The sequence below is a fragment of the Solea solea genome, chromosome 8 (genome assembly GCF_958295425.1).
Source record: "Solea solea chromosome 8, fSolSol10.1, whole genome shotgun sequence".
Lineage (NCBI taxonomy): Eukaryota > Metazoa > Chordata > Actinopteri > Pleuronectiformes > Soleidae > Solea > Solea solea.
This window is the reverse complement of record NC_081141.1, coordinates 13,490,772-13,516,268: the sequence shown is the minus strand read 5'-3', so window position 1 is coordinate 13,516,268 and position 25,497 is coordinate 13,490,772. Positions and strand designations below refer to the sequence as shown.

The window sequence follows — 25,497 nt, the reverse complement described above, 5'->3', positions numbered from 1 at the left end:
TTATTTCCACCCCTGCAGTCTTATTTTAATGAATTTCAGAGTCATTGTTTTTAAGCAAGGAAAAAAAGAAAGAAAATCGTTAAAGTTTAAATTAAAGTAAATCACCCACCTGTGTTTCAAAAGAAGAAAAGGGTTTTCTGCTGTTCTTTCTTGTTACCTGGTTTATATCTTTTAAGATTATATTTGTTTTAGGGACACTTGAGTGAATTTGGTGTCAAATTAAAAATCCCTTCTGTCTGCTAAAGGTTACATGTCACCACATCCATCCCCCATGGGTGTGCATGAGCATGCTCCTAGCCCAATGTCAGGAGGTACAGGAGGTGGGGGGCCCACACCTCCCCACATGCCACCCTCACAATCAGGTCAGATGATGTCCATGGATCCCCAGGGAGGCATGGCCAATATGTCCAACATGGGCCAGCAGGGGCGGGGACCCTCTGCTTTTAGCCCAGTCCAGCTGCAGCAGCTCAGAGCTCAGATTCTGGCCTGCAAGATCCTTGGCCGTGGGCAACCTCTGCCTGAAAACCTACAGCTGGCTGTTCAGGGCAAGAGGAGCCTACCCACAATGCAACAGCAGCAGCAACAACAACAGCAGCAACAACAGCCAGCACCTGGTGGTAGTCCTTATAACAGGCCCCCAGGTAAGAAGACAGTTTAATTGGTTAATGAGACACTATGGGTTGCTTTTTGTTCCCCCTGAGCATGTAAATAACAGTACAACAGTTGAGGCCAATTTGACATATTTACACTAATTGTTTATTCATTTCATTTTAAATGATATGAAACAGAAATGGAGCCAACCCAAACACACTGGAGTAGTAAACCTTGATTTGACGCATGATGACACAAATTAACAAACAAATAAGTAGAGCTGTTAGGAGTGAAGCGGCAGTCGCGGTTACTTAATGTCAGACCTTAATGCTTTGAAACAGCTAATGATCGACACACCACATTGTTCAGAGTGTGTGGAGCGGTTCTGCTCTGCTGTGCTCTGGAGAGAGACAGAGAGAGATGGAGTCTGTCGATGTCACACTTATTCAGGAAGTGAAATAAGTGAAGCTGCAGCTCTGCTGATTGATTGTGAGAGATAATTCTGCTGCTTCTCTGCATGACACAATCATGCATCATTTTAGACTGTTTGCATGTTTTAATCCTGCAGTCTGGTTTATTCATCTGCCCAATACTAATACATACTGTAGCTTGTTTGAGACAGAGAAACAAGACTGGAACTCCAGGACAGTGCACATTTTTGATGTAGACAATGTGTTATATCGGGCTTATGTTTTAGATTTTAAATATTTAAATTCATCTAAAACTAATTTGTAAAGTAACTCTCTTTGCATTTATTTGATTCCCAATCAAGATACGCTGGTAAAATTTACATTAAACTGTTAATAGCTACACAATTATAGAGTTTATAATGGCCTGCTGATCAATTTGGTCACACAACACTTGGTGCAAATAGAGAGACAGAAGAATAAAAAAAATACTATTATTTTGTTGGAAGGTATGACAATGGCACCTATTAGTGGACCCCAGTCAAGCCCCTGCCCAACCCCAGCTATGCAAGGACACAATCAAAGCACAGGACCTAAGCCTTGGCCTGATGGTAAGTGCTGTACATCCATTGTAACCAATTAGTTGAGAATGCTGAGACAGCATTTACAACTATTGTTTTCCTGTTTTTTTTTAATTACATTGATCTCTGGCTAGACAAACACACATGAAATGCATTTCAACGACTAGTCACATACATTGGGCATGGGATTAATTCATTACTACATTCTTAACAGCAATTAATTGATGAACTGTGAATCAGAGACATCCCTAGATAGTAAATGCATTTCCAGTAGGCAGAGGAAAAGTTTCAAAGTCAAAAAAGTCTTAAAAAAAAGAAGCCGCTCTGTCCATTCCTTTGTTCTCTTGGTGATATTAAATTAAATTCTTAGATATCCAAGATTTTTTTTCCCCGTTTCATTTCAAACATTAGACCTTATTCCAGGTGTCCCTGGTGGGAGGATCAGAGCTGTAATTAATATTAATGTATTGATCCACCTCTAAAAGATTTTTATTCAATGAGAAACATCCCAGTTGTCCATAGCTGTGCTTTTATCAGTCACAACATGAAAGATGAGGCGGCGCCGTGAGCAGAAAGATGATAGTATAATGTATGATGTATGTATTGTCCCATTTATGATGTGATATGATATATTCTTAGATTGATATATAATTCTTTAGATATAAACAACAAAGCATATCAACTTGTGTGAATATTCAACTGAAAATACATGTTTACAAAGATTCATTTCACACAATACTAAACAAAAAAGGAAATGGCAGAAATCGAAGCCAATGGCTATTTCTGTCTCTTCTGTACATGGTATTCATAGTATGCATAGATGATATACATGGTTTCCTACTGTGGTCTGTCAGCAATATTCACTTAAATTTCAGAAAGCATCAGATAGAGAAACTGTCCTCAAGCAGAGTTTTAGAATATCAGAATATCTGACTAGTGCAATATATATTTGAATATTTGTATCTGTGACTCCCCTTGCACCTGGGACTTTGTCAACTGGCCCCACTGAAAATTGACACAGTAACTAAGACTAAGTCTTTGTTCTCCAGGTCAGGGGGCCGAAAATCAAGCCAATTCTCAGAAGCACCTCACTCCTGCTTCCAGTGGACGCCCGTCCCCTGTGCCACCTCAGACCACTGCTGTGCCAGCTGGGCCTTTGCCAGGCAGTTCAGTGACCCCTCAGCCTCCTGGACAGCAGGTGTCCCCCATGCTTCAGATGCAGCAGAAGCAGAACCGGGTCACACCAATTCAGAAACCTCAAGGCTTGGACCCAGTTAGGATCCTTCAGGAACGAGAGTACAGGTATTCATCACCCATGTAACATAGGTCACACCGTTGTGCATGGAAACACATACTGCACATGATTTCTTGCAGGCTTTCTTGCAGTCAAACACTATTTTAATTTCAAGGGTGCGTACCTTTGATGACAAACGGAAAATACTCCTTCTCTTCTAAACACAAAGTTAAATCAGTTAAATGTTACCCTTCACTTTTTTGGAGCTCAGTAGAAAACACCGTTTTAAAGTTTTTTTCCCTTTTTCCAAGAGTGAGTTGGACATGTTGAGATCTAACATTGGACAGTTCACATTATTCAGAGGTGCACCAAATAGAGAAATAAGTACTTTTAGAACAGTGCATTAAGTCTGATGTTTTTCCTTTGTGAGGATAATGGCTCAATTTGTGACATTAGGATACACATATTTACATACATTTTGTGATAGATGCCATATAAGGGAATGCACATACACTCCCATAGCTCTCTGTTACTGTTATGATATTTTTATTAGATTTTTTTGTATGTTGTTTTTTTTTTCCTCCATAAACCTGAGGCTTTTTCTCCATAAAATGTTAACGCTTCCAGGCCATGTAACAGGCATAATAGAAATATAAAATTGAAATAATTTCATGCACCGCTCCCTCGGTCTAAAATAAAGTGGCTATAGATTGGTCACACTTGGTCCCACTTATTCACACACTTGGTCACACACTTGTAAAGTGTTACTCTTCCAGTTGCAGTATATGCAGTATATGATATATACACTCAGAAAATAACCGTGGTAAAAGAAGTGCTTATGAAATGGTTTCTGAATCTGTGGGTCTTGCATGACCATTACCACAATGAACTCTTAACAGGTGAAAACATGTGATGGTCTCTCAAGGGACATGAAGGCAGTACTCTAGTACAGTGACTCAGCTGCAGTAAGTACTGTAGCTTTTCTTTGCACCAGTTTTCTGGCTTTTAGTGTTAATTGTTGGTCACAATTCTTGTTTGTAAAGACGATTTTTAGCCCATCACTGAATGGGCACCTTTGGCACCACAAGAGTGCTCAGTTCATATCAGATACTCTAGCTGCGGTGTGTTTGTGCACTGTAGCCCTTATGATTATTCTGTAAAGTTGGCTTGGTTTTTTATTTTATATCTGTGCATCAAAGGTCATTAATACTGCACATGCCTGGAAAAATGAGCAGTGAGAACAGTGATGTTTCAGTGATTGACTGCATGGCTGTATATATTGCAGCAGTACAAATGATTTGACATATTTTTGTGCTAAAAAAAAAAGTAAATTTGTGTAATGTAAAATCTGAGTTAAGTGACGTCTATAAAGATGTAACAATACAAGTTACAACATACAGTTTGAATTTATGTTCTATTCAGTCTGTTTAAGCATTTTACCTTTAAGTTAAAGGCTATTAATGAAGAATAAAAACAATAATTATTTGCACCCATAATAGAATATTGACACTTGATTTCATGTCCTCATAATCTTTTTCAGGTTGCAGGCTCGGATTGCACATCGAATCCAGGAACTGGAGAGTCTGCCAGGCTCCCTGCCTCCTGATCTGAGGACCAAAGCCACAGTGGAACTCAAGGCACTGCGTTTACTCAACTTCCAGCGGCAGGTACATGACCATGGTTTATGTTCATGATGTTGATCTGTTCATGTGATGCTTTACTTAAGTTGACTTGTGTTTGAAGGAAAGTGGTTTGCGTTTTATCACCCAACACTGTGTCAACACATCTGCAACTGCAATATTGCTATTGAATCATTCTCATTAAATCAACACGTTAGGTGTTCCGGACTATTGTTGATTGATTATTTTCAGACAGTTAGTTAAAAGAGTGATTGATTAGATTCTTTTATTCCCTCAAAATTATGACATTCCACAATTTTACATTCCTGTGATATCTAGATATAGTTAATATGGTGAAACAATTAAATTATTGAAGGTAACATTACCAATTTATTCTCAATCAGGGGTCGTCGATTAAAATCCGGAGAGGTCAATTTCCTCCAGCCAAGGTCCGGAACATCATAATGTTTAACAAGTGTAGTTGGTTAGTGGTTAATTCCAATAATACTAAATAAACTTTTCTACCTGGAAATAACATTTTCAAAACCATTTTGATGGGTTGATGATTTGTTATAAGGAGATTCTACCAGAATCAAGCCCCGGAAGTTGAAAAGTTATACTGAACTCTGTATTAGTTAAAAAGATGAAGAAGTCACCAAAATCAGATCTAATCATAACGTGCTGCGATAAATAATGTTTAAATGTTGGGTAGGTGCTTGAGTAGGCCATATGACGCCTGAAACATTATTTTCATTTCTATTTACTGTTTACGGAATTCAATGTGAAACCTGTGTGTGTGTCTCCAGCTGAGGCAGGATGTGGTGGCTTGTATGAGGCGAGACACGACCCTGGAGACGGCCCTCAACTCCAAGGCGTACAGACGCAGCAAGCGGCAGACACTGAGGGAGGCTCGCATGACCGAGAAGCTGGAGAAGCAGCAAAAGCTGGAGCAGGAAAAGAAGCGCAGACAAAAACATCAGGTGAGGCACACAAGAGCATTTGTATTAAAATTTAGAGAAGTAGTCCAATGTACTCTTACAGAACAGTAGCAACTGTAGTACCTATATGGTCTAACCATTCAGCCATCAAACCACCCCCTTAACGAGAGTTTCATACTTTATACCATACTGTGTACACTATATATTCACATTCATTTTTATCTTAATACAACTTCTACAATATGTTTTTCAGGAATATCTCAACAGTATCCTTCAGCATGCCAAGGACTTCAAAGAGTATCACCGTTCTGTGTCTGGTAAAATGCAGAAACTCACACGGGCTATTGCCAACTGGCATACCAACACAGAGCGCGAACAGAAGAAGGAGACGGAGAGGATTGAGAAGGAGAGGATGAGAAGGCTTATGGTAAGAACCAGAAAATAAAAAATAAAAAGTTATCACCACTTTTAATTAATTCCAGATGTTTGACACTCAAGCAAGGAGAGGAGTGGATCATAACTTGGCATAGTGTTAAAATATGACCAATTAGGTATTGATAAGTCATCCATGAAATAAAGTCGGTGTTGTAACATTGATTTGGTATATTGTACAGATGCATTAACACACCCGAGCTAACCATGTGAAGTGCAGAATGAAAATGAATAGGCTGTAGAACATGTTCCTGTAATTGTTAAGCTTTCCTGGTAATCAGCCTTCAACCTCCTGTCAACCTCCCCCTCGCAGGCAGAAGATGAAGAAGGCTACCGAAAACTAATTGACCAAAAGAAAGACAAGCGTTTGGCCTACTTGCTGCAGCAGACAGATGAATACGTGGCCAACCTCACCACCCTGGTGTATGAACACAAAGCTGCCCAAGCTGCTAAGGAGAAGAAGAGGAGGAAGAAGAAAAAGAAGGTCAGGAGAGAAATGTTCAAGTGGTGGTTTTACCTATTCAGTCAAAAATAAGCACATATTTTTTTACTTTTTATTGATATACTGTGACCTGATTTATTCTTACTTATTGGTTTATTATCACTTATTCTTATTTAAGCATCTTCCAAAAAGACAGTGATTATTAAGTAAGGATCAGAAAAGGCGTTCTAAGGTACACGGCACCAAATCATTTCATACACTAGAACTAATCAAGAATGGACACCTGCTGACTCTCAGACTTTTTTCTTCTCTCAGTCTGAAATCCCCAACAGTGTTGACAGCCATTTGAAAAAAAAAAAAAGCCTTTTTCTGTAACCACATACTGTGTTCTGTGGCGCTATCTTGATTATATACAATGATGATTCTGGGAACAATATCAGAGAAAATTATGAAAATTGCAACGGAAGAGAAACACACCTGTTTACCATTTAACAATCCTGTTTTTGAGCCTTTCTAACCCACTGTGCAAGGAGGAATGGATCAAAACTATTTCATTAAAAGCATCTTACTTTGGATTTGACTTAATGCTGCAGTGACCTATACTTTGAACTAAGGTTGTTTTGATAAAATGTCAGCTGAATGGTTTTTATGTGTTTGATATCTAGAAGGTGGATGGCGATGGCGAAGGTACTAGTGCCATTGGACCTGATGGAGAGGTAAGCTTTATTTTCCTTTTTGCTGTAGTCTGTAGGTCTTGTCAGTTAAAAGGACAAGTGTGTAGAATTTTTGTAACATTTCTACTGTTGAAACATGACAGTGCAACATGTTGGACCCTGTGGAAAAAAAACTTGATTCCTACTTAGATATAAAACAGTCAGTGTAAGCTTTCAAAAACAAGGAAATAATAGTTTCAGATGACTATACAAAATATAACACAATAATGTATATTATATTCAATTAATGCCAATAAATCCCCCTAAATCTTCGATACTGGTCTAAGGGCTGGGCACTGATACTGGTTATGATACAGTCGGTATTTTTCAGTCCAGATCGCACAAAATTTGGTGCCTCATTTCTGTGCCTCAGCTGTTTCCATGAGCAACTCTTACATCAGCATTACCTTGTCTGCTTTTCACTTCCACTGCTCAGCAAACTGCAGCACCATGGACTGCACCAATATTTTAAGACACACAACTTACTGTGGCCTTCATCACCTCTCATGCAGACCCATGTATGTGTGTTTCATGTACACAGCTGTTAAATAAGAGAATTTTTTTTTTTCCGAAAGAGAAAAACGTCAGATTTGAGATGAAGGACACATCCTCTGTCCACCAAACCCAGTCTGATTTTACCAAAGTCTGATGACACTGTGTATGTGTGTGGTGGCAAGTGTTTGGAATAACGCCATTTAAAAGAACGGCGTTAGATAACAGCGTTATTTTTTCAGTAACGGTGTAATCTAACTAATTACTTTTCCCGTCGTTACAGCGCCGTTAACGTTACTGGACGTAAAATGTGGCGCGTTACTATGCATTGATTGACTAAACTGTGTAATCCCAACGCACCCCTGGCTCACAGCTAGTGAGGAGGCAGGTTAATAACGAGGTAAGCGATTATGATTGACCAAGGCAGAGTCACGTTTCACGCATTCCAGCATATGCGCCACACGCACACACACACACACAAGCACACAACAGGTAAACAGAGAATCGGCGATAAAATCACTTCTTCAAGTTCATTGTGATCAAAGGCAAGAACGTACATGTAATGTGTACATCCGCAATTCTAATTTAATGAAGCATCTTACAATGGCACACGCATCTACAAAGTTAGTTGCCAAAAACACCGATTATTGAGAGTTTGATTTATTTAATTAAGAATAGGACTACAGAGCTAAACACATTTTTTTGTTGTTTAAAAGTTTACTTTTGTTGTCTCAGGTTGAGAGAGTTTGATTTAATTTGTTAGAGTTAAATGCACTTTATATGGTGTAACTGTTTACTTTTCTTACAAAGATAATACCTGAAGTGCAGGATAAAAATCTTGCTGTCTGTCGACGTGCAATAAATATAGAATGTTTGTATTTCATCTATAGTTGCATGGGCTGGTTTTTTTTTTTTTTTAACGTCAGAAATATAGAACAGGCACTCTTTCATATTGTTGACATTTGTGTTGTACTTGTACCATTAAAGGCACTGGTATTGGAAAAAAATGGATGACCAACCCAACACTGGTCCATTGAGGCAGCTTAAATAATAGTGTGTCAAAGGGTAACACTTGTAGTGATGTATTTTTACAGGATTATCACCTGAATCAATAGCTTCCCTTGGCCTCTTATAGCCTTTTACCAGGTTTCAGCACCAAAATGTCACTGCCCACTACCTGCTCAGCACTAAACAGAAAAGGTTAGTGCATTACTCTGTGAGGCACCCATCAGTGAAAGAGTCAGACTTTTGTCCATAGAGTGCTTCCAAATATGGCTTCACCAAATCTTGTTCCCATCTTGTTTCTATTGTCAATCATTCATTTAATTCTTACATGTTAAAAGGGTATTTGTAAGTTTTACATGCCTACATAAATAAACAGCTTTATCTCATTCTGGAATATTTTTTTACCAGGATATTAAACTTTCAAATAAGATTTGTTAGGATGACATTCATTGCTTTTCTGTTTGCTCTCATACCTGTATTGAGGCTGCCTCACAATGTGCTCTGACAGAAATGAGAAACATACCGGACTGAGCAAACATTAATTATTCTTTCAAAGTGGACTTTGGGTAATTGTTGAACCAGAGCAAATCAAAAGTGTTATAAATAATGTTACAAAACCAAACAGACATTTTCAGTGTTTGTTCTCGTTAAGATCTCTCTTGTCAAAATTAGATATCCTTGGAAGTCCAGTTGTGGACGACATACTATTATAGTATTTGTTAATATTTAAAAAAGCCTCTCAAAAGTCTCAATTGTTGGGGTGGTGATTGGTTCAGAACTGGTATTTATTATTCTATTATCCTTTATATGATTTATTTTTTACTTTATCATTTGGATGAATTATTTAAGCAAGGATAACATTTATATTAAGTCCATTAACATTTGTTTTTTTGTCTTTTGTAGAATTTTTTCATGTCCTAAATTGACAGGCACAGTTTGTATTGGTGACATCATTCAAATGGAAATGTTACCCACTCTCAACCTGGTACCCACATAATTTAATGTGACTTTACCTTAATATTGTGCAGGCTCAAGGACGAGAACCAAATCTGTGGTCACTGATGAAATAAGATGTTGTGGTTCAATTTTATTAATGCACACATTTCTGGCTGTGCTTTGCTTACATTGCAGCCCATGGATGAGAGCAGCCAGATGAGTGAGCTGCCAGTCAAAGTGATTCAGACTGAGACTGGAAAAGTTTTGCAGGGAACGGATGCTCCCAAATCCAGTCAGCTGGAGGCCTGGCTTGAGATGAACCCTGGGTGAGGCTCTAAAACTTTAGATTTTTCTACCACAGGAAACATCTTTGTGTTTTTCTGACCATAATGTGTTTGATATACTTTATGTGATTGAGGAAGCAACACTGACAGGTGACAATACAGGGACCAAGAGCAGTGTTTCAATGTACTCTCCAAAGTTTTTTTTTCGAAAAAAAAGTGACAGCAATTTTGACCATGGAGGGAAAACTTATTTTATTTCAAACACGTGTAACATTACCAATGACAACATACATTTACCTCTCGTTACATGTTTGAAAAGGAGTAGGCAGAAGTATAAACTTATTTGTACCTACCCCGTCCCTATTACCCACAACTAAATGTAAGCACTACTTTATCCCATCACCAAATATTTTCATATTTACAGTACACAATTTTGTCAGTACAACACTGGCTTTAAACACGACCATTTCCATTGCCGTCCTGGATTAAACTGCTCTTCTTCATCCTTATATTTATTTAAAATTTGTATGTTGTATATTCTTTTAAACTGATTCATGTTTTTACTCTGCTTTAATTCCTGCTTTAATTCATCTGTTAGAGTGTTCCATAATTTATCCCCCGAGATTGAAATACACATACTTTTTAAAGTTGTCCTGGGACACTGCATTTTAACTTTCTCACGGTGAACAAACTAGATAGAGTATACATTTATAAATGCATAATGATGTGATATCAGTTAATTGTTTGCTGCGTTGAAAACCACCTTGCATTCCATCCCCTCGTGACTATTGAGGGTTTAGATTGAGCAGCACTTTCAGATTTTAAGTTAGGTTCAATTAATTGTTCTCACCTGCAGCACCCTATATACTAAAAGTTATGGGTGCTTTTGTACATCCCCACAAAGATAATCAAACACTTCCTCGCTGTATTATGGACTGCTTCTTCTATTTTAACTTTGCTTTATTTTCCTCTTGATTTTCAGATATGAAGTGGCTCCACGGTCAGACAGCGAGGAGAGTGGTTCTGAGTTTGAGGAGGAGGTCAGTGACTTTCTCATCAAATAACTCTCAACACGAGGGGATTTGAAATCATCCTCTCGCTCTCTTGCAATTTCTCATATATTGCAAATGTGCAAGATGGAATTTAGATTCTCTGTCCAAATCTACACGCGCACACACACACTGAAATCCACCAGGGGGCTGTAGCTGTATTGAATTCATTAATACTACTTCTGATGATTGTGCTGTTAGTGGTGCATGCAGTATGTTCAGTCATGTCCTCTCAACTTTGCCCTTTTTAAGGAGGAAGAGGAGGTTGCGAAGACAGAAACAGAGGAGAAGAAGATAATTGATCCCACTGAAGCTGGAGGAACTACGAATGATGTCAAACACGTCATTGAGTATGGAATTCTTTCCCACTATTTCTCTGTCTTAGGTTTGCTTTACTTGATGGAGTATTTTACTTCCATAAGGGGGGTTATGTTTTATGTCTATTTGCACAAAAGAAATAATGCACCTTGATTTAAAAATAATTTTATACGTTATCCAAAAAACTGACATAGTGTATGAAAATCCTTGTTTTCTTGACTTCAATATCTTGGTTTCAACCCATGCATACTTTTCGTGATTACATTTTATCACATTATCAGATGTGCTTATGGGTTCTATCACAGTCATCTATGAACCAATTTGAAATTTGGATCTCAGTTACTCGGCTCTTAATTTGTGTAGCAGCTTGCACAGTTGTGATGGTATTGCACTGACGTAGTAGTCAAAACTGCCACTGTGGTACTTCCTACTACAGTCGGTGACTCCAGGCTGAAATTTGACCGTGATCAAACCCAGCAAAATGAAACCAGCCACTCTGCAACACCTCATAAATGTATTAGACCAGGCACCACACAGCTCCTGCACTACATGCAGCTCTGAGAAAATATATGGAAATTAATAACATGACATAACATTTGCCATCATTGTTCAATTCCTAAATTCCTCCTCACCGAACTGTGAAAACGTGATACTCATTGCTAAGCTAGGTAAGCTTCGAAGTTTGTGTGGTTTTATTTTTTTGTTTGTCGAGCCCAAAGGGGCTATTAGTGAGAAGCTTGGGTTGTCTTTAGGCTGTGTTCCCAGCTAAGGCATGAAACTGATCATTAAAATCAATACTGAAGTGCAGAGCACAGTACTGGGGCTGACAAGGGTTTCAAAGCCACGCTTCTTCTTTTTTTTATCACCAAACACACATTTAGGACTGCTAAGCAGGACGTGGATGATGAATACAGTGTTCCCACTGGACAAACCTTCTCCCAGTCTTACTATGGTGTGGCCCACGCCGTCATTGAAAGGGTGGATAAGCAGTCGTCACTGCTGATCAACGGCATGCTTAAACATTACCAGGTACACACACACACACACAAACTTAATTTAACTGCAGTACTCTTTCTGAGATTGTTGTTGCAGTCTATTTTGTATTTTTACTGGTCACCTTTGAAAATTGAGTTTTTAAATTAGATATAACGCCTATTTTGTGTTTTTAAATTGTTTTATATTTGAATATTGGTTTTCTTCTAAAGTGCCTGTTGCAGCCACCTTCGTGTTTTCATTGCCACTTTTTGTTTCTTATTATTTGTGTGTTTTTTTTTGTTTCCTTGAGCATGACTTTCAAACACAAATCTTGTTTTTGTTTTCTTTTATCGAATCTTGTGTAAGGAAGGCTCTTTACAAGTTTTTAAACTTTAAGCTGTGACAGCAGATTAGCACACAGAACTGAGAAAAAAAGCTGAAGTTATTCTGAATCAGTCTAGTCTACATTCATCATGTACATGTGCACCTTTTTTCGTCATCTATGTTCCTTGTTAAAGAGTCATGTTGCTGTTGCAAATCAGGTTTCTTCTTAATAAATACACATTCTTTACAGCTTCTTGTATAATACATAGCATAGTCTAAAGAGTTACAGCTGAAATGATTAGCTGATTAAATAGGAAACAGTATTCATAAGCAATGATTTCTTCAATGTCTATGGCAAAAGTTGAGGAATGTGCTCACATGTAATTAGGTGTTAGCATTCAGACTGATAGAGACTGTGATGGTGGACATGGTGGGGTTGTGTTTGAGGTCTAGCTGAGATAATGATGAGCAATTGGCAGACTCCATTGTGGCACAACAAATAAATGTGTTTGAAGGCACATCAGACACCAAAACACTGCCCAGCGGTTTAGAGTATAACTTAAAACACCCCTGTAAAAATGTAACAGCAGCCTTTTTCAAAATCTTCAATTAAAAAAAATCACCCAGAGAAACAAAGATTCATATAAGAAATGTCTCCACCAGGAATGTGCAGTTACACATTTTTGCTCGGCCAGTGCAACACTTTGATGAAATGTGTCACTCATCTGGGCTGCAGTAATTGGGGTTGGTAGTGAAAGATAGATTATAAGAGATAGGGGACTGGCAATTGGGTGCTGCTCACATTTTCGTTCTTCCAATCAGATTGCAGTCCGAGAACATCTCTGATTTATGGTGTGCCAGACACTAAATGAGATATGGTTGCTGCTCCTTGGGGAAATTGTAGAGATTTCAGCTGTGCAATAATTGGATCAACTACAGTAACAACAGCAGTCAAACCTGAATTGTCCACAAGAAGTTACAGAAGCTTTGAATTGTTTTTGTCACTTCATAGGTTTCCATTTTTAGTCTCTTATTGCATTGACTCACAGCCAGCCTTTTCCTCCTGCATCAGCTCTGTTGGCTGCCAGGCATTACGTTAACCATGCAGTTAACTAATTGGTTGGCAGCCACCTTTTCTACTGCCTGTGCCCCTCTGCCCTTTTCCGTTTTCCGAGTTGTGTCCTACATTGATTGTCTTTGCCACAGGCGAGCTTCTTGGTAAAACAGTTTATATTTTCCTGCTGCACTTGAGTCAGTAGGATTTGAAATATCACATCACCAACTCAGTCTAGCAAGGCGTGACATCTATCATGCTTTGTTTAGTTATACTGTATTGTGCATGCTATCTGAGCCATTAGGATAGTTTCAGTTTATGTTCTCTTTTGGTGTTATGGTTGCACTATAAAGCAGTGCAAACTGTTGTCTCTTTAAATGTTTTGTCTTTGATATGCAGAATGTTATTTTCCTTGAAAATTGGCTCATTGCCAATCAAAATGCTGTATTATATGTGTGGTGCAAATAGTATACATATATAAAAGTTCTGGACAGAAACATTATCAGTATCAGTGACATTATCTCTGCAAGCATAATTTGATTCTGTCCAATTTTATTTCTTTGTGGTATAGATCCAAGGGCTGGAGTGGATGGTGTCCCTGTACAACAACAATCTAAATGGCATTCTGGCTGATGAGATGGGCCTCGGCAAAACTATACAAACCATCGCCCTCATCACCTACCTGATGGAGCACAAGAGAATCAATGGTCCCTTTCTCATCATCGTTCCTCTCTCGTCAGTACTATTCAGTTGGCAATCACCCTGGCCTTATAACTCACTGTCAAGGCACCCTTAAATTAGCTCGGCAAGGGACCCATGCCCCCAATAATAGCCATTAATTTAGATTGAAATATAAATATCTTTTCAGCCAGGATCACAAGATAGGGCTTTAATAGTGGACAAGGAAGTGAGGATATCTAAATATCTAATCTGTATAAGTGAAAACTGCCACAGTAGATATGTATTCTTCGTAGCTAATCGCTGCTTTTAATATAATAACCCCACCCTGACCTTCTGAATTACTTGTAAGTGAATATTAAAGAATCTGAATTTTAAAATATATATTAATAATGCTTGTTCATAGTGATGCCATATGATGACAAATTATTGCTTCATCCAAATTTACTGTAAATGTATTATCTCTTTTTTCCAAACACATTCAATTATTAACAGGAGTAAGTTTGTTGGGTTCTGGGTTCTTTTTGGGTTCTACAAACAGGTGAAAGCAGTCTTTGTACTCACAAACTGTTTTGGATGTCAAAGGAATAGATTCTGTGCACTGCTTTTTGTTCTGGTCAAATTTCCCAACAGCATATATTTTACTCCAGTTTCACTGTGTTAGATGTGTTTTTTTAATGAGAGAAGCCTACATGCACTTGTAGTTGTGTGTTAAGAAATTAAAAGTCAATGAGCAGAGTGACAGACCTCTTCGGTGGGCTCAGTATTGTATAAAACACCAAGAACATTAACATCTAATATCTAATTGTGAGCTGTAGTTCCTATTCACTGGAAAGCTAATATGCCTTTTCTCTGCATTAATTGTTTTTCTCCTCATGTTTATCCAGCATCTTGTTTCTGAGCCTTTATGATAGATAGCATTTCAAGTTGTATTGACCTATTAATGCAGTTACTTAAGCTGCTTTTGTGTCTACTCTTCATGTCTTAGCCAAACTTATTAACTCTTCAATTGCTCTAAATTAAGATGACTTTCTCACATGTGACCCTTGACACTTGTGAATTGTAATTGTTTAAATCATTGTAATTTTTTTCAGGACTTTGTCTAACTGGGTTTATGAACTAGACAAGTGGTCACCCTCAATTGTGAAAATTGCCTACAAGGTAAAAATGTTAGTTCTCTCTCTCTCTCTCTCTCTCTCTCTCATATCAGAGACACTGATTGTGTGCCTCTGGCAACACAATGTAATTTAAACTATGTCTATAGTTCTCATATAACATCATCTTTTCTTTTTTTTTTTTCTCTTTCACCCCATCGAAGGGCACCCCTGCATTGCGCCGTGGGCTCGTACCTCAGCTCCGCAGCGGTAAATTCAATGTCTTGCTGACCACCTATGAATACATCATCAAGGACAAGCACATACTGGCCAAGGTGAGAGACGCCAGTCCACACTGTATACTGTAACACTATATATTTCCCAATTCTTTGACTGTTCAATAGTGTTAAGGTCATGGTTACCATAATCTGTAGGCTACGGACAAAATTTTGAGGAAGTTCCAAAATATTGACCTTTGCCTCCAAATAGGCGAATTTGTCACAACTGCTTTAGTTACTTTATCTACTGGAGATAAATAAATTATGCCACACAAGTACCAGAAAGATTTAAAAAGTTACTTTTCATACTAGAATTGCCATGATTCAGTTGCTCGTTCTGCAGATTTTAATTAGGTAGAAATCTAGGACTAGGTCAAAATCTCACTTCCCATCAAGAATTCTCACTTTTATTTTCTTTCTGTAAATTGATGTCTTTCATCATTAGTACACCAGTTGCATAGTTAATCTGTGATTTGTAAATTTAAATGCAATGGTAACGACTTATATGTGGAGATTGCGAGAGGAGTCAAGAAGCACAAATGCCTTTTAAAAAGTCTCGAACTTCAGATCACTTTCTAAGACAGCAGGCTCCAGTTAAACAACAAATGTTTTGGTCAATTGAAATAAATTGCATTCTCATTAAGTTGTTTTTGATGGAGATAAGTTGTTTTCTTGGATGTCTGTTATGTATAATTATGCTCACACTCAGGGCTGCAGACACTCTGACTCAAAAAACAAATTCTCAAGAGGAGCTTGTTTATATGTAACCACTTATAAATAATGTAAAAAATATACAAATGACTATTTTAAGTGAAAAAATAAAGAAAGGAATTAGAAAATGTCATCTGTACGGCGTACAAGCCACCTCAAACTTTTAATTACAACTGCCTTTTCGTACTGTTCAGCAGAACTTTTATTCATTTAAAACTGGTGTTAAATGAGGACCAAATTAAAGTCATGCTCTTTTCAAATACCAAGGTGAAAGCCACTGAACCTGCCCCCAATTGTCACTTCTCATTGTTCACAGATTAAGTCTTCATCATCATGCAGATGCTTTCTTTTACTCCACATATCAATCAGGCTGGTAAAAAGGTTGAAACTGAAACTGGGTTTTTATTAAGGATTAAATCCTGCCTTCAATCTAAAAATAGGCTGGTTGCTGCCACTTTTATGTCAGTCTTGGACTATAGAGATGTTCTGTACATGCACACCTTATCTCAGAGTCTACATGCCCTCAATACTGTGTATCACAGGGCCCTGTGGTTTATCACCAACATACGATCTCTTACTCATCACTGTTTGCTATATTGGTTGGAATACTTTGTCTACACGTAGGCTAAAACATTGGCGGATATTTATTTACAAAGCTATTCTCGGTCTTCTTCCCTCCTACCTGTTGACTTTTATCAGTCATAGAGGGGCTCTGAATCCTATAGGCTTTGTTCCAAGGATATTTTTTCACTGTCTGTCCCAAGGGTCAGAACTGAAACTGAATTATGTTTACTGCTCCCTTTGCCTGGAATGAACTACAGAAAGATTTGATACTTAAAGGCTTGGTCTCACTGTATGTTTTTAGGAGAACAACTTGGTGGTAGACACCTCTGTCTGTAGATGTTTTTTCTGATTTCTGGGGTTTTTATGGTTATGATTGTGATCATTAAAACTGCTTATTTGATTATTTTACATGTTTATTTGTCTGTAACCTTGTCCTGTCTCAATTTGTTTTTTTTACACTGGTTAAATCGAGGTTAAATGAAATACATTAAGGTACATTTGGTCAAGGCACCTCTGTGATTTTTACCATGTCAATGTGTAGAGAAACAGGCCCAATAAGTCTTCTTCTGCATACAGATTCGTTGGAAATATATGATTGTGGATGAGGGTCACAGGATGAAGAACCACCATTGCAAGTTGACTCAGGTGCTGAACACCCACTATGTGGCTCCCCGCCGTCTCCTCCTCACTGGTACACCCCTGCAGAACAAACTTCCCGAGCTATGGGCCTTGCTCAACTTCCTCCTGCCCACTATCTTCAAGAGCTGCAGCACCTTCGAGCAGTGGTTCAATGCACCATTCGCTATGACAGGAGAGAGGGTGAGTACTGAGAAAATGTGCCTGTCTTTGTAAGCTCTGGGCTACAATAAATGTCTGCATTGTTTGGGGGCTGCCTTGCTGTTCTGCTGCATCCCACGCACTATATATTCTTCGAACGTATCAGTTCTGCAATACAGCCATTGAAAATGTCATCTGACCTGCTGGGATCACCTGGACTCAGAATCATTAAACTGCCCAAGCTACTATACCCCATTCTTGCTAAATGTGAATTAAAAAGTGCATAATTTAATGATTAATTCTTTCCTTAATTGTTATTTTGATGCCCTATTAAAAGTCCCATGGGAAAGAAATGATGGTGCAAAACACTGTAGCTCATGTAGCTATTTTCTGTTGTTTCTTCATTTTCTTTAATGTAGGCTTGAGCCCAAGGCAATATTTTGCAATTTCCAACTGGGAAAATATACCCCAAATCAATCAATAATTGTGCCTGAATTGTAAGGCCAAATGAATAGTGTTTTGAAATTCAGCAATTCTCCCAGTCCTTACATTGTCACCAGGCAGAGATTTTAAGTGCTTTTTCCCCTTCTGCCATTAATACTTATAACAATGAATCAGGAGACACACTAAATACTATTAAACTTAGATACAGTCCAATACCTAAACATAAAAACACAACATAAAACTGAATTCTGAATCATGTAGGGGTAAACTTAATGGGCCAACACAGTTTCCTACTGGCCATGGTAAAACCATTATTAGCTTTTCTGAAAAATCCACCCTAAAGAAATCAATCTTAAAAAGGGACTTAACAGAAAATGTTGCTGCTTATCACTTGTCACCGTTTTGCTGCCTAGTGTGGGGAATGCAGAGTTTTGTGTTGTTTCATTACACATATTTTCTGATTTCTTCAGGTGGACCTAAATGAGGAGGAAACCATCCTGATAATTCGGCGTTTGCATAAGGTGCTCCGTCCCTTCCTTCTACGCAGACTAAAGAAAGAGGTGGAGTCTCAGCTGCCAGAGAAGGTGAAATGGAAACCAATTTTTGTGTTCTTTGATTTGATGGGGCAACAGTATACATGTTGTATAGTTATCATTGCAGAAATCCTGCTTTGTTGTTCGTTTGAAGAATAATATTTCCTATGGCAAAAGTGGCACAGATTTAAAGTTTGTAAAGTTAATGTCCTATGCAGCCTGATGTTCATCATCAGGAGTTGCCTCTCTCACTTGCTAGTTTCCTTAAATTCAACACTTGAACAAAAATACGTTTTTAGCTCAAACAACCGCACTGTTCAAAAGAGACAGCTGTGTCACTGAAGCTTTGTTGTTTGCATTGTTGTTCACACAGGTGGAGTATGTCATAAAATGCGACATGTCTGCCATACAGAAAGTTCTGTATCGCCACATGCAGAAAGGAATCCTTCTCACTGATGGCTCAGAGAAAGACAAGAAGGTAAATATGACACTCCCATGTCTTCTCTGTCTTCTCTCTCTCATCCCTTTGATTTATCAATGGTGGGCTGAGCAGCATGCCTCAGAGCTCAGTGATATTCAGTTCCCTGCTGTTTAAGATCAAAAACTCCCTAAATTTTGTTGTGAAGTTACAGTTGCCCTGTGTTTCTAATTTTAGAAAGTGCTGTGAAATTGACAAGAAGTTGCTAAAACGCACATCATTCATATTATTCACCTTCTGAAGCTGCATCGTTGCTTTCTTAGTGCAGAGAAGTGATTATTTTAAAAACTTTAGGTATTGCGTAACCCTGGTTCTCTGAGTGAGGGTCTCACATTGTGGAACACCTTCGGCGTGACCTCATAAGAAGCTCCTATTGTATTCCACAAGCCATGATTGGCTGGAGCAAATGATGATGAGCCCTCATTAAAGACAGAAAGTTTCAGTGACAAATGAACTGCCAACAATTCCAGATAATTTATGTGGGATGAGCATGTGTGCATATCACAGGTCCAGTTTACTGCTCTCCAATCGTACACGCCTCCCCAGACTGAGAGGGAAACGTCTGTAGTGACCACTTTCTTGCACAGAATAAAACAATCGGTACCCCTTGAGCCAGGAAACTGTCTCTTCTTCATGGGATTAGTGCTGCTGTGCAGGCCACAGAGACTCTGTGGGAGCCATCATGACGTGGGTCCAGTGTGTGAGACTTCTCATGTGCAGGCGCCCCATTGGTCCCACCACTACAGCTGAAGCCATCAGGCCCAACAGCCACTGGCAAAGTCTGAGTGAAACCAGAGTCGGGCCTGTGACTTTGCTTTAGCATGTTCATTAGAATTTTGAACTTTGAAGAGATTTTTCAGTCAATTGTTTACCAGCTGTGAAAAAGCCCAGAGACAATCATGTGTGCACCAACAATACGCAGGCAAGGTAGTGCTGAACAAAAAAGACAATTAAGCTGGAAATTAACTCTCAGGGGTGAATGTTAAACTAAAAGAGCGCAAAAAGAGAGTGATTTATTGTACTTAAATTAGCCAAGTGGACAACTCCAAAGATAGGTTTCTGTGAAACTGCTAACATTTTTAAATTTAAATTTGTGTTCACAGCATATCCTTTATTGCAGATTTACAGCCACATGTGATGAGAGTCATTGTTTTAATCTGAAATTCAATCTCTTTTTAATGATAAAATGATTTCCTACAGGGCAAAGGAGGAGCAAAGACCCTGATGAACACCATCATGCAGCTCAAGAAGATCTGCAACCATCCCTACATGTTCCAGCACATTGAGGTGAGCTCTGCATAGCCAAGACCAGTGGTACTGGCTGTTAAGAATGCACTAATAGAACTTGTTTAAATTTGTATTGTTTACTATAGCACTTGTACAAGTTAAATTTCAGTTTGAGATCATCAATCGTGTAACTCATGAATCATCTGGTTAAAATTTGATATTTGCTCAGTAATACTAATTATTAACAGATAGTGTTATAAACAGGTTTGGAACTTCAAAATAATGTACATTTAACTTACGGTAATAATACTGATTAACAGCCTACCTTAACAAAACATTGTTTTTATTATTCAGGAAATACAGATCCTTGGTTTGAAGTCTCTGCCCAGTAGAGGTGAATTTAAATATTATTTTTAAACTTCTCCTCATTAAACCAGTTATTTTCTCTGTTGTAGGAATCTTTTGCAGAGCACCTTGGCTTTCCAAACGGCATAATCAGTGGGTAAGACAGAAATCTGTTTTCAAGATATTTTATTATTATTCTTTCATTGAAATGTTGCTTTTAAATTTCATCATGCATTTCACCGCAGATTAAGGAGAACCAGTACTGAAACAACAGCCTTACATTTATTAAGTCAATAGAAAACAAACACTTTTTGGTGATTCAGAGAAAAGTAGCTTAAAGGGTTTTTTTTCTACTCTTCATCTGATGCTCCTTCAGGCAGGACCATTCTGAAGTTTCTATTGTATGGTCACAGGATTCCCAAATGAGTAATTCATTATTATTGTGCTCCTGTTCTATGTGGATAAGTAGATATCGACACAGACGTTCCACATAAAGACAATCTCCTGTACGAAACCTTAGACTATCGTTTTATGGATTTGTGTTTCTGATTTTATTGGATCTTATAAAAGACATCCCTCTTGCACTTTATGTAACATTTTATAATAAAGAAAAGAAATGCTTCTTAAAAGAAACTTAAAGGTTTTTCTTAATATCTTTATAAAGCACATAAATTGTCTCTTGCTTCAGAAATATTATCATGCAAGTTGAGCTAGTAATGGCTACAACTAACAAATGATCAAGTCAGTGATCATCCAAGGTAATGTTTGGTTTTCTCATTTCCACTCAGGCCAGAACTTTATAGAGCCTCTGGGAAATTTGAGCTTCTAGATCGCATCCTGCCAAAGCTTCATGCCACCTCACACAGAGTCCTGCTGTTCTGCCAGATGACCACTCTCATGACAATCATGGAAGACTACTTCAGCTACCGCAACTTTCAGTATTTACGACTTGATGGTGAGCTTACCCCGACACAGATTGTCATAAGTATATAGTATAGAATGATTAAAAATGTTAAGATGTTTGCGATATAGTAGTCGTATTTGTCCCAATGCAGTTTCATAATTATCCAGAATTGGGGCAGCATTGTAATGTACTCCTGAAACATATTATAGTTTGTACTAAAAGACTGCACATGGATAAAACTGCAGACTGCCTCCTGCAGGAGTGGAGGGTGTAAAATGTGCTTTTTCTTCTCACACACATTTGCATTCATGTGTATTCTCAATATGTGTTTGATAGCAGATGGTAAACATTTGGATAGAATGATTAAGAGTAATTTTTAGCAAATAAGCTGACATGAATTTCTGATTTCTATTTCCGGAAGGTGATTGCTCTGTGCTAAATAAAGTGAGTTATACTCAAAGCACAGCATTGGTCATATTTTTCTATCCAAACCAGAATTAGTTTAACAAAACATTATGCAGTGCTGAATTTGATGCAGCATTTCTCCATGGTTACGGATTGTGTTGTTTACTGTTACATGCAGTGGACATGACAATACACACACAGATGTGGTGCTACCCACATAGTTAAGCTGGCCCAGTCAGTGTGGCTGTAATCTACCCGAAAACATTTTCAAAATATTTGGACGAACCCAGCCAGGTTTACATTTTTACACCAAATCCGAGCCAGGAGGTGGATTTTCCATTTGATAGCTTGGGACCGGTCAAAGTGATGTATTCAGTATAATAAATCAGGATGTTCCCATTACAGCTTATGTTAAGATATTCAACCTCAGCAGAGCTGCAGGGCTAACCTGGTGCAGGAACTTTAGCAGGTTAAGTGGGGAAACAGTAAGGTATCAGATCTAGTTATATCAGACTAGTTTTGTGAAGATACTGTAGGTATATGCAAAAAGTATCAGACTGTATCAGTATGCATCTTAGTATCAGTGCAGCCTTTGTATTTTGGACTTGGTCAATGCTTATACTACACTCAAATATGTTTGCAAATCTGCCCCTTAGTGTTTTTTTTGCTGGTTGTTTGGAGCTGGTTGTGCTCTCTTGCTCTCTCACATAAACTGAGTGACCCATATTGTCTGACCCACAGTCAGACATGCCATCAGCAGCACTTGGAGAAGTCCTGCTGCGTCATGAGCGTCAAAACATCCACAGCATACGTAGAATCCTTGGTAGGCGGACGGACTATCTTCCCTCTTTGTGTGCCTGTCACTCATCTTGGTTACACATGAGGGTGTTGTTTTAAAACAACTCCACAAGTCCTAATCTCTATTTAAGTTTAATTTAAATCAAATCAATACATTGTATTCTCTTCTGCAACACCAACCACCCTCATGTCCTCCCTCACAACATCCGCGATCCTTCTCTGTGGTCTCCCTCTTTATTCAGGCTTGAGACTGGCAGTAGAAGTGAAATCGATGTGGCCTCCTCGTGGCTGGGTTGATTCGTATCATATCGATAATTTAGATAAGTGATAGTCTACAGCTGTTATTTAACAATAGATAAATGCAAATATCTATACGTGATGTGACTTGGAACCTTGAAAAATGTGTCCCATGGATATACAACTATATTTCTATACTATCCACACTGCACTTTCAAAAAACAAATGAAATCAAGGAATGTGTGTCTGAAATGCATATGTGGCCTTTATCAATTACATTTGACATTTAGTTGTAAAATGGTGCCATCACATTTTAAAACCCGCCTAATTAAAGCTAATACATGCCCTTTTCGGACACCTTTTGAAGCAGTTAAACACAATATACACATGGCATTTGCAATTTCTTCAATTTGTTTCCCTCAAAGTAATTATTTTGAATGTTTAAGGAACCACCAAGGCTGAGGACCGAGCGTTACTGTTGAAGAAATTTAATGAGGAAGGATCTCAGTACTTCATCTTCTTGCTCAGCACAAGAGCCGGTGGCCTTGGCCTCAACCTGCAGGCTGCTGACACTGTCGTCATTTTTGACAGTGACTGGAATCCCCACCAGGTCTGTCCACTGTTTGATGTGAACATGCTACACTGCCAGGACTATACTGTTTACAATATGAATGCATAATTATAAAGAATTCGGTTTTTTATAGTTGTGAATTTATTTAACAAAACAAAAAGTCTGATCAGAATTTTTAAGGGATTCGACCAGTTAGGATTAGTGTCCCTTAGTCCATGGGCTAAACAGTGAAATACTGTTTGTTTGTGGACTCGCCCAGAAGATATGATGTGTTGTGCGATTTGATATGATTGAAGCTGCCCTTGATTCTAATTGAAAATGCTGTTTCACTGTATCGGTATTGCAGAAGTAACTTAGTCAAAGGAGCTTTGAGTGGTTTTCCTCCTGGTTTTAGTCAGTCCACTAACAATGACAAAAACAACACATTTAATGTTTCTTTCTCTGCTGGGATGACGGCACATTTTCACTTCCTAAAGTGTCCTCTTTAGGAGTGTTTTTCTATGATCAGGCTCAGTAACACTTATCTGTTCCTTTGATTAACAGCTATCCATTATGCAGATCAGACAAACTGTGGCTGGGCTCATTTGCATCTAAGTAAATCACCTGCTATACTGAAAGGTTGCAGTGACAAAACATATTGACAGGCTTTGTGAATATCTGCCTTAACGTGTGTTTTTTTTTTACAATAAGTAATATTTTGAAAACACTACTAAGTGGAATGCACAAAGTTTTATTTGGTACTGTATATCCTAATGTGACTTGTAGTTGGTCAGTAGTTAAATGTCTTTGGCTGTGTTACTGTTTGTTTCTGCAATATAGTATGGACCATTGTTACTTATATAACTAACTTAACTATAGACTCAACATGTATAATACAAAATTTAAAAAGTAGTCCCTGAAAAAAGACAGATCCAAATTATAGAGGCTAATCACTGTAATTACAATTGTATGTTATCAAAAAGAACAAAAGTAAATCTATGTTTTATTCTTTCCTCAGCAACCTTTCTTCCAGATATGTTTTGTGTGTTCTAAGTGGGCAGATACACCACAGTGTGAAGATGCTTAGTTGTGTTTTACGTAATGTATATTTGAATTAGAAAAAGGCACATGTACGGCCCTGTTTTACATACATGTAGCTTTTAACAGAGGTTGTGGTGAAGCAATACAGTGTTAAACCAAGAGAAACTGTCCAAAATTAGTCTCTTCCAGAATCAGTCATTTTATTTTTGGACTTTGGATACAAGTGAAATGGTATCATTTCTATTTTACATTGAGATAAACTGAAATTGTACTCACATTTCTTCTTCATATGCTAATTCCAGGACCTTCAGGCTCAGGACCGGGCTCACCGCATTGGTCAGCAGAATGAAGTGCGCGTGCTTCGCCTCTGCACTGTCAACAGTGTGGAAGAGAAAATCCTTGCAGCTGCCAAGTACAAATTGAACGTGGATCAGAAGGTCATCCAGGCTGGCATGTTTGACCAGAAGTCCTCGGGCCAAGAGCGCCGTGTCTTCCTGCAAGCCATTTTAGAACACGAGGAGCAGAATGAGGTAAAATCTAAGGTTGATAGGGTTTTTACTGTATTTGTAAAACATCTTAAGACAAGTGGAATTGTTTGTACTTGAGTGTGCATTTTTATAAGGAGTGTAGGAGACCTTGAATACTCATATAATAAATGATGCATGTCAGTTTTGGTTGAATTATCTCAGGCCTAGAGACAGCTCCATCATCAGTGATCGGATTACACTTCATTTGAAAACTGTTTTGTTTTAAATGGAGTGTGACAAACTTCTGAAACTGTATTTATATATGGTTCCTGTAGAAAATCTTGATGTGTTTCTCCTTTTGTTGTTTCAGGAAGAAGACGAGGTACCAGATGATGAAACCCTCAACCAGATGATAGCCCGCATTGAAGATGAATTTGAACTTTTTATGGTAAGAACAGTACATATTTTAATGTACTCATTTAATCTCCCACATAAAACATTGACATGAACATTATGAAAATATTAATTTGACCAAAAAGGAGTACCTGACAGCTTGTTGTCTTTACTGTTTC

At 38.2% G+C, this 25,497-nt stretch overlaps 1 protein-coding gene across 2 annotated transcripts in view; it reads left to right on the top strand.

Moving 5' to 3' along the window:
• The window catches only part of smarca2 (SWI/SNF related, matrix associated, actin dependent regulator of chromatin, subfamily a, member 2), a 41,569-nt gene that overhangs the window by 5,707 nt on the left and 10,365 nt on the right, over nt 1-25,497 (top strand). The window contains exons 4-27 of one of the 2 annotated variants that reach the window (XM_058635962.1): nt 246-641; nt 1,508-1,609; nt 2,629-2,881; nt 4,354-4,480; nt 5,239-5,412; nt 5,624-5,797; nt 6,116-6,286; nt 6,910-6,960; nt 9,586-9,716; nt 10,657-10,714; nt 10,976-11,073; nt 11,923-12,070; nt 13,966-14,129; nt 15,167-15,233; nt 15,391-15,501; nt 17,296-17,538; nt 18,411-18,524; nt 18,847-18,951; nt 20,152-20,238; nt 20,634-20,680; nt 21,312-21,478; nt 23,314-23,477; nt 24,761-24,988; nt 25,296-25,373. In XM_058635962.1, the coding sequence (XP_058491945.1) occupies nt 246-641; nt 1,508-1,609; nt 2,629-2,881; nt 4,354-4,480; nt 5,239-5,412; nt 5,624-5,797; nt 6,116-6,286; nt 6,910-6,960; nt 9,586-9,716; nt 10,657-10,714; nt 10,976-11,073; nt 11,923-12,070; nt 13,966-14,129; nt 15,167-15,233; nt 15,391-15,501; nt 17,296-17,538; nt 18,411-18,524; nt 18,847-18,951; nt 20,152-20,238; nt 20,634-20,680; nt 21,312-21,478; nt 23,314-23,477; nt 24,761-24,988; nt 25,296-25,373 (3,458 nt within the window). The remainder of the gene's footprint in view (nt 1-245; nt 642-1,507; nt 1,610-2,628; nt 2,882-4,353; nt 4,481-5,238; nt 5,413-5,623; nt 5,798-6,115; nt 6,287-6,909; nt 6,961-9,585; nt 9,717-10,656; nt 10,715-10,975; nt 11,074-11,922; nt 12,071-13,965; nt 14,130-15,166; nt 15,234-15,390; nt 15,502-17,295; nt 17,539-18,410; nt 18,525-18,846; nt 18,952-20,151; nt 20,239-20,633; nt 20,681-21,311; nt 21,479-23,313; nt 23,478-24,760; nt 24,989-25,295; nt 25,374-25,497) is intronic. The other variant, XM_058635963.1, reaches the window with a different exon arrangement.